We start from the raw sequence: 13878 nt of genomic DNA, 5'->3' as shown, positions 1-13878 counted from the left end.
TTCTCTTTTGGAAGACACTTATATAATTCTAAAGATCAGACAATAGAAATGTTTTTGATGTGTGTAATCAATATTGTTACCGCAGTGATAGCGAGGAGCCAGCTTCTGAACTGAAAGACAACTTTGTGAGCATCGTCATCCCTGTAAAGTATGTGGCCAACGTACGATTCACTGCGTAAGTGCAGCCAATCACTTCCACCACCTTATTTAAACCAGCCAATCAGCTAAGCCAAAGCAGCAATTCTGTTGAACCAACAGTGTGAAGTGCAGACTGTTGGCAAACATGATATGTGATATGACCTGCAATGATATGTGATATGACCTGCAATGCAAAAAAACACTATGGTTAATATACATTTCACTATGTTGATAATAGTAAGATGCAATACAATTGATGAGCATTAATCTTTACATAATTTTTATTTATAGATTTTTAATATGGTTAACAATTCAGTTTTCTTCAATATAGGAATATTTACATATACACCAGAACGTCACGGTTACTGTTGTAACCTCTGTTCCCTGAGGGAGGGAACGAGACATTGTGTTGAATGTAGTGACATAAGGGGTACCTCTGAATATATATAAATGTACTGAATATATGTACCTCGGTATAAAGAAAAGCGGGCGTGTCTATCAGCCAGGTTTTTGCACTTAGGAGCCGAGAATAAGGTACGGCCGATTACAGTGGTAGGTCTAGTGTTGTGGCAGAAGGAACACAACGTCTCGTTCCCTCCCTCAGGGGACGGAGGTTAGAACATTAACCGTGATGTTCCCTTTCTGTCACTCACTTGATGTTGTGTCGAATGTAGTGACACAAGGGGTCCCGTTCAAAAGTGCCAAGTACTATCCCGTTTTACGTGAACTGCTGACACAGGTGCAAGCAGACTGCTGCGTGCTAGAAGCAACCGTATCGGCCACACGTAACCCTCCCCAACACCCGAGAAAAAGGTGTCATATACAGACCTTAGGTTCCCAGCACCCCTAAGGGGGGAACAGGTGCTACATGACCAGCATGGGAGAAAGCCAGCCAGCCGCAGCCTTTTCTCTCTCTGTCTCTTGCATAGAGTGTAAAGCGGCTGGGGCTATTTTAATGCTATGAAATGTGTCGGGCAAGGCGGTGTTCCCCGATCCTATTCTTTCAGGGGGAAAAGACAACCACATCCTGCCCAGACAAGGGGGAGGTGATATGTGGTCAATACTCCACGTGGGTTGTCAAGCCACACGTGGGAACGGCGCGGTGGTAGGTCCTACATGATGAGGGAGGAGCTCTACAAACTCAGTGACAAGGGGCAGTGGGACTGTCCAAGGGAGACGCGGGTCCACTGGCAGGGAGACAGTACCGCGGAAAATACATCACAGGGAGTTGCCTAAAAAGGGAAGTAAGCCTGTGTAGCTCTACCCCAGTACAGAGCACATGCATCACGTAGTGAGTCTGGTCGCAAATTCCTCCGCTGAATTCGCAGGCCAGAAGGCTAGGGATGAAGAACATCCAGGAAGAGAAAGCTTAGTGGCTAACCTGGGAGAGAAAGCGCACTGGATCAACATGGTGAAGGGCGCTAGGTGCAAGCAGAACACTCAGTCGGCTGTTCCGTATTACAGATTTCTACCGGCTCAGACCTGACAAAACACGGGACGAGACCGACTCAACCCTGAGATTGTAGAATGTCGCAAAGGTGTTGCCAAGCCCGCTGCTCTGCAGATGTCTGCTTAGGGAGGTGCCATTGGCCAATGCCCACGAGGATGCCACACTTCTCGTCGAGTGTGCTCTAACCCACAAGGGGGCGGGCACGGCCTGAATTTGGAAGGCTAAGGAAATGCCGTCGATGACCTAGCGGGCAGCCTCAGTTTGGAGCCAGCTTTCCGCAGTCCGCCAAAGCAGACAAAGAGCTGCTCATAACATCTAAAGCTCTGCGTGCGGTCCAAATAAATACGCAAAGCACGTACCAGATACAGCAATGAAAAGGTTGGATCTGCCTCCTCCCGGGGCAGCTTTCTTGCAGGTTCACAACCTGATCTCTGAAGGGGGTCTTAGGAACCTTGGGCACATAGGCAAGTGTCACTGACAGAGAACGCTTGCAGGTCCCCAACCATCTTGATGGGAGCTAGCGCTATCAGGAGGGCTGTCTTCAAGGAGAGGGCCTTGAGCTCATCTGAGTCAAGTGACTTGGGTCTCTGAAGGGCCAAGAGGCAGTTGGTTCGTGGGTATTTACCCGGCAAAACTGAGCCTGCTGTATGCCTTCATCGCCAGCCGCACCGGCCCCAATCCCGTAGGAAGGAGGCGCGGTGCGGGAGGTGGCTGAAGTGGCTTTCTCTTGTGAGGAAAGAAAGCCACGACCACAATAATGCCATGGCACTGAGAACATGAACCATACATAAAACTGATCGCAGCCCAGGCACGCGAGGTAGCTCTTATGACCATCAGAAGCGGAGAGAAGTCGACCGCATCCAGGAACTACACAGAGGCAGAAAGACATCTTTAAAAAGACGACGTTCAATGCCTGCTGTGTATTGCTCTTTTGTGAGTGAAAATAAACTCTTTTAGAGAAAAAAAAAACTCTTTTAGGAGGTATAGACTCTTTTAGACAGAAGTGCTATCGAAGTGCCCAGGGGTGTGGACTACACAACATGCAGAGCAAGAGAACATCGCTGGAAATGTGCCATAGACCCAACAGCAGTGCTCTGGCAACAGAGGTGATTAGAACAGTAGTGAGACTCAGCTTGCTGCTGCACAACCACTCGGCTCTGAAGAAAAAATCTGACTGACAGATACATGCCCGCTTCCCTTTATACCGTTTGTCCGGGGGTGGGACATGCAAATTCTGTCTGCCAATTTCTCATTGGCATTTTCTCAAGTTCAGAGGTACGTGAGGCTCCCAAGGAAGACCCCTTGTGTCACTACATTCGACACAATGTCGAGTGAGTGACAGAAGGAGAACTAGAGTGAGCTGCATGACCACCACAACTTGATGTGTCACCACACAGATGCTCACCTCAAGATCATGTTTCTTATCTGTCTATTTTATATATTTGTTCCCAGTAACAAGTATATTAAGGAGGACTACATCATATTGAAAGGGAAGGAGACAATACCAAGTGTTTTTAACCACACTAGTGTGATCGGGGATGAGGTGAAAATCAGTTACACGGTAAGACACAGAACTTCAATGTTTGAACAATATTTGCATTGAACACCTCCTTCAGAACAATGTCCTCTAGAGTAGACTATCATGTGGACGAGGGTCAAAAATAAGGAGGAAGTATTAAGCAGAACTATGTTTATGTCATGGTAAAGAATAGAAAAATGTGGTGTAAATAAAAACTAAGAGACAGTGTAATCATAGAGTCATCTTAGATTAATAGGATCTGGTGCGAATGTTATTCACTGTTCCCCATAAATTGAGCAATCTTCGGAAATGAAGAGCTCTGATTAATTATCTTCTGGAACTAATTGGCTTCTGGAACTATTTTCACTGACTGAGAAGAAATGCAGGCACTAACTGGCCAGTTTTTTTTTTAAACATTAGTTATTTAATATTATTTACTTGTTTGTTTAACTGTTGTATTTAAAGAATTTCACACTCCTTGCTCGTATGATATTGTTTATTTATAAATGACTGTTTTATTACTAATTTTATGTCATTCAATCATAGTACATATTAAAATTTTATACATAAATATTTCATATTTGTGAATATACTGTGTGTTTCTGCTCATGTGATCAAAGGGTCTGCCCAATAGAAATAGGTTTGCTCTAAAAATTAGAGGGAACATTGGTCACAATCCAGATTCACATAAACTGGGTCAGGTGGGAATGCTCTGTTGATCTAATTGCTCTGATTGTGTTTGACAGATCGAGAGAGATCCAGAAATACAGAGTCCTCCACTGCAGCTCACAATAACTTACCCGCATCTCACACCTGCAAATAACTACTTGCTGTACTTCACAGATCTTATGCACACAGGGGTAGGTGCTCTCAATTCCTCAATCGCTATTTGTGGCACAGAGGACTTAGCCCTGACTGCCCATAAGTGACTCAGAACTGTCTGATCTTCCTAATTCTGTTCTGGTAGAACATCAAATGTGCTTGCAGAGAATTGATTAACCCTTTAAACATCAAACCTGACAATCCATACAAGGTGAATGCTAAAACAGAGACCTTGAGCGTCTACATTCTGGTGAGTAGAAACAGCTTTTCCAGTGAATAAAAATATAAGCATTTCCCCAAGTTTTCTTAGACTTTGAACTCCCACTGTACAGTACATGAATACATTTGATTGAATAAGATGTCCTGTGAAGAATAATGGCAAGTATTTGTCTCATCTCTTTCTCTCTACCATTCTCTGTTTCTCAGAGTTGTAAAGAATTGAGAAACCCCTGCAAGTCATTTAGCTGCTACATCCCTCCTGCTGATTTCAACCAGATCAATACCACATTTAGAGTGTGGTGGCCCACTTTCATCCAAGTATGTCAGTCTCACTGATCTTTTACACAGTCCTGTTGAGTGTGATCTCTCAATATGCTGCAGTAATACACTTAGCTAATTACATGTAACCTTCTACAACATGAATCGTCTAGGGAGAGTTTTCCAGTCTCTACATGGCTGTTGAAGCCAAACTGGAAAGCGAGAACACTGACCTGTTTGTGTTAAATGGGAATGTCAAGACACGAGAGGTATGACATCTGTTGTGTCCATATTCATGTTTCACATAAACATGGGGTTCAATATCAGCAGTATTACACTCAACCCCAAAATACAATTATACCATTATGATTAAATGTAGTTCAAGTTCATTCTGTTTTTTAAAGGTGCTATAAGCGACATACCATACATTAAAATGGCCCAACTAACTGACAGATATCACTGAAAGATGTGTCCTGAGTAATCACATCTGTCTCTGTGATAATACTATGCTCTGTACAGTAAATTCACCCATTCATATAAAGTTTCGCAAACTGCCCTATGCTAACCAGCCAAACCTTAACCCACTGACTGAAAGTAGACTGTGGAAAAACTAACCAGTCACAAATACTCTCTGTCTCTGATTAATTTTGTGCATTCAAGTTTGTTATATGTCTTTGGAGGGCAGGCTTGTGGAGAAGGGTGTGCAAAGTCAGTTGCAAAATGTCAGACATTTGCAAAATAGCTGAAATCACTTACAGCACCTGTAAATAAGTAGTTTTTTTATACAGTTTTAGAATTTTAATCGTTGACTCATCTTTATTACAGATCAAGATTCAAGTCACCAAAGACATACAAAGAATCCCACTGTGGATTATTATCCTTAGTATTCTTATAGGACTTTTAATACTGGCAATTGTTATCATCGCTTTATGGAAGGTAAGTGTCATCATCTGGATTATGTTAGCTCCAGTGTTGGGGAAGTTTCTTTGGAACTGCAGCTTCATAAGTTACAAGCTACTTATAACTTAAAAGTATTTCTGCCATGAAACTCTGGCTTAAGCTGATAGGTTCTTTGAAATTGTTTTCTGTTTGCCAATCAGCTCACTTACAAATTATATATCATGCCTTTCGGTTAACATGGTGTTAGCTAATAGGTCCTTTGACATGTAACCAGGTAGCCAATCAACTTGCGTACTCTGTCTTTGCCTAACATTTAAATTTGCTAAGTTTGCAAGCTGGTTTCACTGCAGCGTGCTCTGAGTTTTCTCTAAAACCCTCCACCTCCTCAGCTGCACCTGTCTAGTGTTAAACGGTTAACTGATTAACCGGCATTATCAATTTGTTCGACTAATAATATTGGTTAAAAGTTAACCAAGACGTTAATTAAAGAAACAACAGAGAGATAATAATGTTGCACGGTAGAAGGGAGTGCAATGCGCGGCGGGATTTCAGTGCCTTCGGAGCGGGTTCCTGGGCTTGCTGTGCAGCCTGCATACCATACTGACCTCTGGCCTTGTATTACTATAGAAAAACCAAAGTTTCTATATGGATATGTTGATTTTTCAAAACAATATTATTAGGATTATCTAACAGCACAAATTGTGGGTAGACTGTGGATTCTTCCATTGTTATACTGTTTTAAATTGTTAAAATATATGGTTGTTTATTCAAATGTTGATGTAATAAATATTGCTAAATGTGCACATCTGTCATGTGAGCCTAGTTTGATTTAGCCAGTATAGACCTTTGCCACGCCTGTTTGGCAACTTGTTTGATTCATGGCTTGCGCGGGCCGCCACGAGTGTGGGACTGGATTGGAACCCTCCATCCTCCCTTCAGCCCTCGGGGGTAGATGATTGGTTCCTGGTTTCGGGGCGCTGCTCACAGCCAATGAATCTGGTCGACATGCAGGACTTCGACAAAGCTCCCTTTCTCAATGCCCCGATCTCCCAGATAGGCCTATTGGGCAACACCATTGAGGACTTCGCCCAGCAGTTCTTGGTGGTGAAGAAACAGATGAAGGCCATTCAACACATCTTGCCCCACCGCGGCTCAAGATCCCGTGTTCCGTCTGCTCGCTGAGGGCTTCCCCCAGCAGCGGAGAAACCCCAGGCAACCCCAGCCCGGGCCCAGCTCTTAGCTCATAAAGCTCCCTGCAGGAGATGGATGCCCCAAAAGAACAGTTTCCTCACTCCCTGGGTCACTTAGCTGGTGCCCAAAACTGCCGTTCTCATGGCGATCAGACAACGAGCACTGGAAATCGGGCCCCCATGAACACGGACCACGTGCCTAACTGCACATGGTCTCCCTTGGGCAGAATTCTCTCTGCCCCCGGTTGCTGTGTTTGTAGAGCTCCTCCCCGTTGAGGCAGGACCTACCACCGCGCCACCTCCATATGTGGCTGGTAAGCCCATGTGATGTATTTTACCACAGGTTAACCTCCCCTGCTTGGCAGGATGTGGTCTCCGTGGGGTCTTTTCCCCCTGAAAGAATAGGATAGCAAAAGAACGCCTTCCCCGATGTGTGTTATAGCAGCTGCATATGACGAATTTGGGGCGTTGGGGAAGGTTACGTGCAGTCTGATGCACCTGCTATTTTTGTAAGCAGCAGCTTGCATGCTCCAGCATTAGTAGTCCATGTAACACGGTTCAGTATTGTGGCGTTTTTAGATAGGGACCCCTATTGTCACTACATCGACACCACATCTGGTTCTCTCCATCAGGGAACGGAGGTTACGACAGTAACCGAGATGTTAATTGTATCAAACCATGGTTATCTCCAAAACCCATGGTTATTCCAGTCAATGTTACTACAATATAACTATGGTAAAGACATGGTTAATTTTTGTAAGGATTAAACACATAGGTTGACAGCATTAAACACAACATAAATGTATACTTAATATAAACTAATCAAACTAATAAGAAAAACCCTATTATATATATCTAGATGGAAATATAGTGATAGCAGCAATTAACTAAATAGTTCACTTTAAAAAAAAAAAAAGAAAGAAAAGAAAGAAGGCAAAATAATTTTACGTCTGCACAAGGCTTAAGTGAATCAGCAAATCATTTATATGAACTTACATGAACTGTTCGAAAGAACTGACTCACTAAAATGAATCAGAATTCCGAATACTAAATATAAAGGAATAGTGTATTTTAACCAGTCCATTTACATGAAATGTTTCAAATAAATGATTTGGATTCCCCAGCTGCGCTACATATGAGAATGAGGATGGTTTACAGTAGGTGAGCATGTTTTATTATGAAAATGTAGTTCATTACTGAAAAAGCTACACTATTGTGAAAATAGCTGAGCTACTGTCACATTTCAGACATTTTTGTTAAGGTAGTCACTACTTTTAGTGAACTACTCCAACACTGGTTAGCTCACACTCTTTGTCCTGCACATGCAATGCTGCACATATGCTAGAACAATCAAGTAAAACTATGGTGTCTGTCAGTTCAGAAGTTCAAACTGCAGTGTGTCTTCGAATGTCTGTTCTCTTCCAGGCTGGATTCTTCAAGAGAAAATCAGTTGAAGACATGAAGGAGGATATGAAGGAGGATATGAAAGATTTTGATTGAGTACTGCAGTTCTGTTGCCCCTGTCCCACAGGTCAACTCATACTACACATAGCCAAGGTCATCGAGATCACATTCTAGAACCAGAGTCAGGAAGAACATCAGGGCTTACCAAAGATCCTTGCTCTTGGCTTGACACATTGATTTATTTTCTCGTGCTCACTGTAAACTTTAACTAAATTGAATCGTATATGAAATCGATGAACCTCTGAAGCGCCACACGCTTGGTGGTGGACATTTTGCCAAACCATTAGAGCATTGCCCATCTTTTTCAACTTTAAAGCTGTTGTTGAAAAACTGAAAATCCCAACAGCCTAAAAACCATGGACCCTCCTCCACAACCCTTCTACAGCATTTATCATCAGCATAGCAAAGCTCAGTGCTTACATTACATATGAAATTCTCTGCAGTGATCTACAGTCTTGTAATCAGAACCTTACACTCTTATGAGTAACAGTTTTATATATAGAGATCTATTCCAATAACACATTTTTAGAGCTTTTTACACTGTATAAAGCACTGTACGGTGATGTTTTTTTTTTTTTAGATCAAAGATTTTTTTCTTGTGAGCTTTTGAATATTGCCACATTTATTTTTGTCACAAAGTAGAACTTAGATTTTTGGTTCTGAAGTTTTTCACGCTTTTTGTATTCATCCGAGAACGAAGAGCAAAATATTTGTTTGTACTGTAAATGTAAAGCTTTAAATGTATATAAATGTATGTTTGCAATATCACTTTAATGATAAATGAATGGCTTTATCAAAGTTATTGCTTTATTTGTGTTCAGAATGACTCCTGTTTTGTTTCCTGACTTTTCCCTGCAACAATTCTCAGGTACTCCAGATTGTTACAATGTCTGGAATCATAAAATTGAACAGTTATTGTCTTGACAAATTCTTGCCATATGTAAATATCAGAAATACAAATGCTTTTACTTAAAATATATGTTAAAGAGTAAGTTCATCCAAAAAGGAAAATTCTGTAATGTTCAAATTGTTCTTTTCCATTCATATACATAGGAATTCATACAGGTTTGGAATGACGTGGTTGTGTAAATGCTGACAGAATTTTCATTTTTGGGTGAACCAATCCTTTAAATATATGGATAGATGTTTATGATCCCAAAGGGGAAATGTAGTGTAAAACAACAGAAAATGTTAACACAGAGGACACTGTTGCATAGCTAAATATACATATAGTGCAGTTAAATAATGTACAGTGCAAAACATTAGACTGAATTACACATATTGTAAAGGGTGCAATGAAACATTTAGGATGCATATACTTGTTGAGTGCCTTAATTTGTGATGCACTGGGTCTATGAATAGAAAGGAGAATTATTTCTTTACAATGCTATGTCACACATTTAAGTGAAGCTGTGTCTTGATACATTTCATTATATGTTTATTAATGATGCATTAAACCAAAGATTTAAGAGGTTAAACCAAACAGATGAAATGTAGCAATTCCGAGTTATTGTTTTTTGGGTGGGTTGCAACATCATTTTTGTATCATGTAACTTGTCTGTCTGTCATTTACTCCGAAAAGATGTATAAGATCAGTTCTCTTTTTACTTTTTAAATGTAGGCTGAAATTATTCAAAAGTAAATTGTTGGCATTTGTTCAGCACAAAATACATCGACAAGTTTCTTTTGGTTCTTTTAGTTTCTTCAGACCATTTTGGTCTGTTTGCATGTTGCAATGGATTCATCAATGGAAATGGAACAATGTTTTGCAGGCTTCACAATATTATGTTTCAGGAAAAGGGCTTTATTTCTTTATATCCACAAACTCAATTGTCAATTCAAGGGCTGTATGATATGTAAAATATTTCTTATTATATACAAATGTCATTAAAAAAATAAAATAAAAAGTTTTTTTTTAAATTGACAAGAAAAATGTATTGCTGTGTGGATTCAACATGATGCTCCAAAGAATGATTATTTCCTCTTCATATTTGTCACTGTATTGTGTTGTATTGTATTGTATATGTACTGTATTGTTAACTTGAACATACACTGTCAAATTTTTATAACAGCCATGAAATTCTGTTATACAATATATAAGATCACGACCATCAGCATTCATGTTTCGAGCATATACATAAAAAAAAAAAAAGTTAATGATAGGATAATGATGCCTCACTCTCAAATGTCTTGGGCACCTGTCAGACACTCTGCTCTGAAGTTTCTATGTAATGCACTGATGTGTTATATTGTACATACTCTCTTCAGCACGGATGTAAAAAGCTTTGTACATATTGTATAAACATGCAGAAAAATAAATGCTTATTTTGTAATTTAGACTATTCAAGAGATGTGTGTGTGTTTATTATACAAGAATATACTGCTGTAATTTAAAATCCCACGCATAATAACACAGACATCTATGTACAATCATCTCTCAAATTACTGAATAAAATAAAAAAGTATTGATAAATATGATTAATGATAAGTGTTTGTAAAGACAAGGTATTAAACGTCCGTTTCAGGACGCGTCTTTTTAAAGATGCCCTTGCGCCCCTGTGTAGTTCCTGGATGCGGTCGATTGCTCTCCGCTCCTGACGGCCATAGACTTGTGTGTCTGGGCCTTGAGGCGGCGTTTGTGGATGGTTAATGTTCTCACTGCGATAACTTAACCATGGCAACGTTGTGGTCGTGGCATTCCTTCCTAAAAAGGAATGCCCCTCCAGCCGCCCCCCGAGTCGCTTCTTCTTCCCACGGGATTGAGGATGACCCGGCTTTCGATGGAGGCGATTTGGGGATGACAGCTGGCTCGGTTTTTTCCGGGTAGATCCCCACGAACGGCCAGATGGCCGACATGCTTGCCCGTGCCGCTATGAGCATGGGGTTGGACTGGAACCATCTATCCTCCCCGTAGCCCTCGTGGCTAGATGATTGTATTCTCGGGTCCGGGCGCTGCTCACAGCCACGCCCCGGTCCCTTTCTTCCCGGAGGTGCATGGTGAGCTTTCACTGCCCGCAACCGACCTCCTCGCTCATCCGCTCTCAATACCCTCGATGGCTGGACGGCCCACGGGTACTCGGAGGTCCCCCAGGTGTACAGAGCGGTTGTTATCCACCTATATCCAGAAAACACCGCCACCTGGTGGGATCGCCCGGTGCTCCCCTCCAAGGCCTATAGGAAGACTATAGGAGGCCATCTCAACGTGGGCCATGCTCCATATGTTCGCCGAGGGCGTCCCCCTGCTGCTACCAAATGCCAGGCAGCTCCACCTCAACCTGGGCCCAGCTATCAGCCCCAGCGTCGAGCGCCCCGCAAGAAGTGCACGCCCCCCGTCTCTCGGACGTCTTCGAGGCCCCGGAAGGCTCCCAATCGCTCCTGAGACGGATGACCCAGGGAACGAGAAGTTTGCTCCAGAGCTGGTAAACAGATCACTCCATCCTCCGGTGGAGGGCCAGGAGGAGAATCCTTATTTACAAACCTTATTTCCTTTGCTGCATCCCCTTCGGGCTGCAGTACCCACATTCTCAATAAAAGCGATTTCCTCATTCCCTAGGTCATCTGACCCGCAAATCCCGTTATCACAGCAACCGGTGCCACACTCCGGCAGTCCCTGACTCCGGACCCAGTCCCTGACTCCGGACCCATGACTGCTGTCTCCCGGGTGGCCGGTTCTGATGAGTCTAGAGGATGCCTACATGGGACCTCCTCCTCAGTCACTAACCCACCCCTGCTGGGTGCGTGGAGGGAGGTAAGTGCTTCGAGCTTTTTCTCAGCACCAAAGCCTCGGAAAGCTCTTTTGCCTCCCGACGTGACACTACCTGCTCCGCCCTGATGCGAAGCACCGCCAGGTACATCAAAAACGATCGTTCCCCTAGTGCCCCTCGCATGGAGCTTGGACGTGTGGCTTTCAGGGGTAAGCACGTCTTGGCGATAGCGTGCATACCATGATAGCATACATAAATCGCCAAGGCGGCATGCTCTCTCGTCACATGTCGCAACTCGCCCGCCATCTCCTCCTTTGGAGCCAGCAGTGACTCAGGTTGTTGCGTGCCACTCATATCCCGGGCAACCTCAACAAGGCAGCGGACGCGCTCTCGTCCATCTGATTTGGGAGCAGATTGGCAAAGCACAGGTATACCTGTTTGCTTCCCAAGCAACCTCCCACTCCCTAGCAGAGGCTCCCCTCGGGATAGACATGCTGGCACACAGCTGGCCCCAGGGGCTGCGCAAGTACGCATTTCCCCCAGTGATCCAATTTGCATGGGTGCTGTGCAAGGTCAGGGTGGACGAAGAACAAGTCACTCTAGTGGCCCCTTATTGGCCCACACGGATTTGGTTCTCGGATCTCACTCTCCTCGCAACAGCCCCTCCCATGCGAATTCCCCTGAGGAAGGATCTTCTTTCTCAGGGATGGCGTACCCTCTGGCATCCGCACCCAGACCTCTGGAACCTCCACGTCTGGCCCCTGGACAGGATGCTGAAGATCTAAGTGGCCTACCACCTGCTGTCGTAGACATGATCAACCAAGACAGAGCTCCCTCTACCAGGCAATGTTACGCCCTGAAGTGGCGCTTGTTCGCGAATTGGTGTTCTTTCCGATCTGAAGACCCGCAGAGATGCACAGTCGGGTCAGTGCTCTCAATTCTGCAGGAGAGGCTGGAGGAGAGGCAGACCCAGCCTTTTTGTTGCTGTGTCCTGCTGTGTGCTTTGCGTACCTAAGTGGAATGCATGCAGAGCTTTAGATGCAAAGAGCTTTAGCTCTTTGTCTGCTTTGGTGGACAGCGAAAAGGGAACGCTGTCTCCAAACAGAGGCTGACCCACTGGGTCGTTGACGCCATTGTTTTGGCCTATCACACCCAGGCAGTGCCCGCCCCCTTGCGGGTTTGAGCACACTGAGAAGTGCGGCATCCTTGTGGCCACTGGCCAATGGCACCTCCCTAGCAGACATCTGCAGAGCATCGGGCTGGGCAACATCCAAATCCTTTATGAGATTTTACAATCTCAGGGTTGAGTTGGTCTCGTCCCGTGTTCTCTCATGTCTGAGCACGTAGAACTCAGGAATATGGAACGTCTGACCGGGTGTTCTGCTTGCACATAGCACCTTTCCCCTCCTCTGAGGTGATCACGTGCACTCTTTCACCCAGGAGAGTCCACTAAACTCATGCTCCCTGGATGTCCTTCCTCCCTAGCCCTCTGGTCTGAGGAATTCCTCAAACAGACCCACTACGTGTACTAATTACTCTGTACTGGAATAGGTGCTCCACAGGATGGGCCTTTATGGATTAATCCCCTGTGTGTATTTTCTGCGGTACGGTCTCCCTACTGGCGGACCCACGTCTCCCTTGGGCAGGCCCCGCTGCCCTCCGGTCGCCGTGTTTATAGCAACTCCTCCCTCACAGCAGGTAGGATCTACCACTGTGCCATTTCCATATGTGGCCTGAAAACCCATGTGACGTATTTTGCCACACTTTACCTCCCCCAGCCTGGGCAGGTGGTGGTCTCTGCGGGGTCTTTTCCCCCTGAAAAAATAGGAGTTGTAAAAGAACGCCTTCCCTGATGCGTTTTATAGTGTTATATGGCCCCAGCCGCTTTAACAATATGCAAGAAACATAGAGAGAGAAAAGGTGCAGCTGGCGCTGTCACAATCACTAGACGGAAGCAAAGATGCAAGTAACTCTTTATTAGAGTAAGGAAAACAATGCAGTGCTGGAGTTCGGGTGGGCTGGTGACGCAGTGGCTAGATGATCAGCGTGCTGGTACAAAGAGTGGTGAATCCAGTACAAGTAAACATCCAGACGAGACGAAACCACGAAGACACTGAACAGGAACAGGAATCAAACCAGAACAGGACTGCAGACAGGTAAATGAAGAAACAACACTGAGGGCACCAAACAACGATCTGACAAAGAGAGGAGAGT

General features: G+C 44.1%; 1 protein-coding gene across 1 annotated transcript in view; it reads left to right on the top strand.

The window, feature by feature from the left end:
* Window positions 1–10294, top strand: part of LOC127635932 (integrin alpha-1-like) — an 84685-nt gene extending 74391 nt beyond the window's left edge. The window contains exons 23-30 of the mRNA XM_052116234.1: window positions 86–175; window positions 3041–3149; window positions 3854–3967; window positions 4075–4179; window positions 4356–4466; window positions 4580–4675; window positions 5232–5342; window positions 7922–10294. Of these exons, the coding sequence (XP_051972194.1) occupies window positions 86–175; window positions 3041–3149; window positions 3854–3967; window positions 4075–4179; window positions 4356–4466; window positions 4580–4675; window positions 5232–5342; window positions 7922–7996 (811 nt within the window). The 3' untranslated portion in view covers window positions 7997–10294. The remainder of the gene's footprint in view (window positions 1–85; window positions 176–3040; window positions 3150–3853; window positions 3968–4074; window positions 4180–4355; window positions 4467–4579; window positions 4676–5231; window positions 5343–7921) is intronic.
* Window positions 10295–13878: the final 3584 nt, after the last annotated feature.

The sequence above is a fragment of the Xyrauchen texanus genome, chromosome 43 (genome assembly GCF_025860055.1).
Source record: "Xyrauchen texanus isolate HMW12.3.18 chromosome 43, RBS_HiC_50CHRs, whole genome shotgun sequence".
Taxonomy (NCBI): domain Eukaryota; kingdom Metazoa; phylum Chordata; class Actinopteri; order Cypriniformes; family Catostomidae; genus Xyrauchen; species Xyrauchen texanus.
This window is presented reverse-complemented; position numbering and strand designations above follow the sequence as displayed.